This window comes from Chenopodium quinoa, unplaced genomic scaffold (genome assembly GCF_001683475.1).
Source record: "Chenopodium quinoa cultivar QQ74 unplaced genomic scaffold, ASM168347v1, whole genome shotgun sequence".
NCBI lineage: Eukaryota > Viridiplantae > Streptophyta > Magnoliopsida > Caryophyllales > Amaranthaceae > Chenopodium > Chenopodium quinoa.
In genome coordinates this window covers 3352311-3355688 of record NW_018743389.1, presented here as the reverse complement: position 1 = coordinate 3355688, position 3378 = coordinate 3352311, and the positions used below count along the sequence as shown (strand labels likewise).

The following is a 3378-nucleotide window of genomic DNA, read 5'->3' as shown; positions in this document are numbered from 1 at the left end:
AAACTTTGTGGTTTTGTTGTTGATGAATTGGGACCCGTTGTCTGTAATGATCTCTGCTGGTACTCCAAATCTGCTTTGGATGTTCCTTTTGATAAATAAGATAACGTGCTTATCCTTGATTTCCTTGTATGCTTCTGCTTCAATCCATTTTGAGATGTAATCCGTCATTGCTAAGAAGTACATCCTCTGTCCTGACGATAGAGGTAATTTTACTATGTCCATTCCCCACTTCATGAATGGCCAAGGTGTCAATGTTGCGTGCAACTCTTCAAATGGCTTATGTGTTAAAGGTGCTTGTTTCTGGCATGCTAGGCACTTCTTGGCAAATTCTACGGCGTCCTTTCTCATGCTGGGCCAATAGTATCCCATCCTGAGTGCTCTGTTGGCCAGGTTTCTTCCTCCTAAATGGTTTCCGCATTCACCAATGTGTAGGGACTGTAGGACCTGCTGCGCTTCTTCATTTTTTAAGCATCGTAAGAAGGGACCTGCTATAGACTTTTTGAAGAGTACGTTTCTGATTAGGCAATACTTTGAGGCCTTTAGGGCAAGTGCTTGGGCTGCCACTTTCCCTGCTGGTACTGTTTTGTCCAGGAGGTAATCCTTGAGAGGTTTCGTCCAACTGCTTTCTTCCTCCCCTGTAGGGTCTGTTTGGATTTCCTGGACATTCATAGTTGCTTCCTTTTCTATAGCTAGAGAGAGTACGTGTACTAGGGGGATGGCTCCAAATTCTTCAGGGTTAATATTTGACCCCAAGGCGTCTCCTTTAGTGTTTAAGTTCCTGGGTACTTGGTCTACCTTGAATTCCTTAAATTCCTTAATGAGCCTTCTTGTGACTTCTAGGTAGGCTATCATCCTGGCGTCCTTTGTTGCGTATTCCCCACTGATTTGATTTACCATGAGTAAGAAATCCGAGATTACCTCTAGATGTTGTATTTTCATATCTCTTGCGACAGTTAACCCTGTGATTAGTGCTTCGTATTTGGCCTCATTGTTGGTGGCTTTGAAGTTACACCTTATTGCTCGTGCTATTTTGTCTCGCTGTGGTGATGTCAGTACCATTCCCAGGCCTACACCGCCTATGTTTGCTGCACCATCTGTATGGAGTGTCCATTTCTGCGTAGCCTTTGGTTCCTGTAAGGCCAATACCTCTTTTTGTGCTTCTTCCTCAAGGGCTGGGCTAAAATCTGCTACAAATTCTGCTAGAGCTTGTGACTAGATTGCGGTTCTGGGCTCATATTGTATATCGTACCTGCTCAGATGTAGGGCCCATTTCTTCATCCTTCCTGACATTTCTGGCTTTCTCATGATGGCCTTGATGGGGTAGTTGGTCCGTACTCGTATAGAGTGGCTTTCAAAGTATGGGCGTAGCTTTATTGAAGCAGTAACTAAAGCTAAAATGATTTTCTCAAGGATGCGTACCTTGTTTCCGCACTTAGTAGGGTTTTGCTTACGTAGTAGATTGAGAATTGCTCTTTGTCTTCTTCCCTGGTGAGGACTGCGCTGATCGTCCCTTCTGATACTACGAGGTAAAATTGGAGTGGCTCCCCTTCTTTAGGTTTGGAGAGTATCAACGGGTTGGCCAAGTATTCCTTTAACTTTTGAAATGCTTCGTCGTGCTCTTGTTCCCATTTGAATTCCTTATTCTTCTTCAGGACTTCGTAGCAGGCTCTTTTCTTGTCTGAAGATTTCAAGATGAACCTGTTCAGTGCTGCAATCTTCCCTATTAAGCTTTGTACCTCCTTCTTTGACTTTGGTCGTTCCAGATCCAGGATGGCTTTGACTTGGTCTGGGGTGGCTTCAATTCCTCTTTGCGTTACCATGTATCCTAGGAACTTTCCTGACTGAACTCTGAATGTGCACTTTGTAGGATTTAACTTCATGCCTGACTGCTTCAAGATAACGAAGGCTTTTCTAAGGTCTTTGACATGATCGGCTGCCTTCTTGGATTTCACTACCATGTCGTCTATGTAGACCTCCATTGTGTTTCCGATCTGTTCCTCAAACATCTTGTTCACCAACCTCTGGTATGTCGCTCCTGCGTTCTTCAATCCAAAAGGCATTATCTTGTAGCAGTGGATTCCCTGACTAGTGATGAAAGCGGTTTTTTTCTTGGTCATCTTTGTGCATTAGGATTTGATTGTACCCACTATATGCATCCATGAAGGATAGCAGCTCGTGCCCTGCTGTTGCGTCTACCAAGGCGTTAATGTGAGGTAATGGGAACGAATCCTTTGGGCAGGCCTTGTTGATGTATGTGAAATCGATACAGATTCGCCATTTTCCATTCTTCTTTTAGACAACCACTACGTTAGCAAGCCATTCTGGGTACTTTACTTCTCTAACTTTTCATGTCTTCAACAGGTTTTGGATTTCTTCATTGATGACCTTGTTCCTTTCTGGCGCAAATTTTCTTCTTTTCTGCTTTACTGGCGTATGCATCAGATCTACGTTTAGTTTGTGGGTGATCATGTCTGGGGGGATGCCCTTCATGTCTTCGTGAGTCCAAGCGAATGCATCTTTTTCTTCCTCTAAGAATTCATAAATTTGCTGACGAAGGTCTGAATTCTATTCTGACCCTATTCTGACCTTCTGGTCTGGGTGATTGGGGTCCAGCTAGACTTCTGTGGCGTCTTGTTCTTTTGCTATATTAAGCTTCTTTTGGCCCAACTGACCCTCTGATTGCTATGCTGAACCCTTCTCTGCAGATGTTGCTTTCAGGGCAACCTTGTAACATTCTTTAGCTTCCTTAGGGTCCCCTTTGATTTCTTGAATGCCCCATCTGGTAGGAAATTTAATGACTTGATGATATGTGGAGGGGATGGCTCTCATCTCATGTATCCATGGTCTGCCTAGAATCATATTGTACGATGATAAGGTGTCGATTACTAGGAACTTGACTTGTAAATTGACCCCTTTTGCATAGGTGGCTAATGTGATCTCCCCACTTGTCTTCTTGGTTTCCCCACTGAATCCTACTAGCATTGTTGACTTGTTGATGATGTTCTTTTCATCGATGTTCATGTGCTTCAAGGTATCAAGCATGATGATGTTTGTAGAGCTTCCATAGTCAACAAGGATTCGCTTGATCATACAGTTTCCAACTGAGAGCGAAATTACCAGGCCGTCATGATGTCCTTCCACTGCATCGCTCTCTTCGAACATGATAGGGATCTCCATTTTTTACCTTTCTCTTCTGTCAGACTGATCCTTATTGCTTTCTTTCGCATGCTGCTTCGCTGCTGAGTATGTTAGGCCTGTCGCTCTTTCTAGGCCACTGCACGGTTTCTCCCATTTTGTTCAGGGTCCTAATTACTCCTGTAGGGTTAACATTGAAACAGTATTCATGCAATTTAGGTGGGAGTTTAGGATCTTCCCTCC

General features: G+C 43.7%; 1 protein-coding gene across 1 annotated transcript; it reads right to left on the bottom strand.

Moving 5' to 3' along the window:
* Positions 1 to 2682: 2682 nt before the first annotated feature.
* On the bottom strand, positions 2683 to 3177 carry LOC110738496. Its single transcript, XM_021918907.1, has one exon. It carries the CDS (start codon positions 3175 to 3177, stop codon positions 2683 to 2685), a length of 495 nt encoding a protein of 164 aa, XP_021774599.1.
* Positions 3178 to 3378: the final 201 nt, after the last annotated feature.

Excerpts from the sequence above, each read along its gene's own strand:
- LOC110738496 (XM_021918907.1), bottom strand. The coding sequence starts at position 3,177 with ATGGAGATCCCTATCATGTTCGAAGAGAGCGATGCAGTGGAAGGACAT.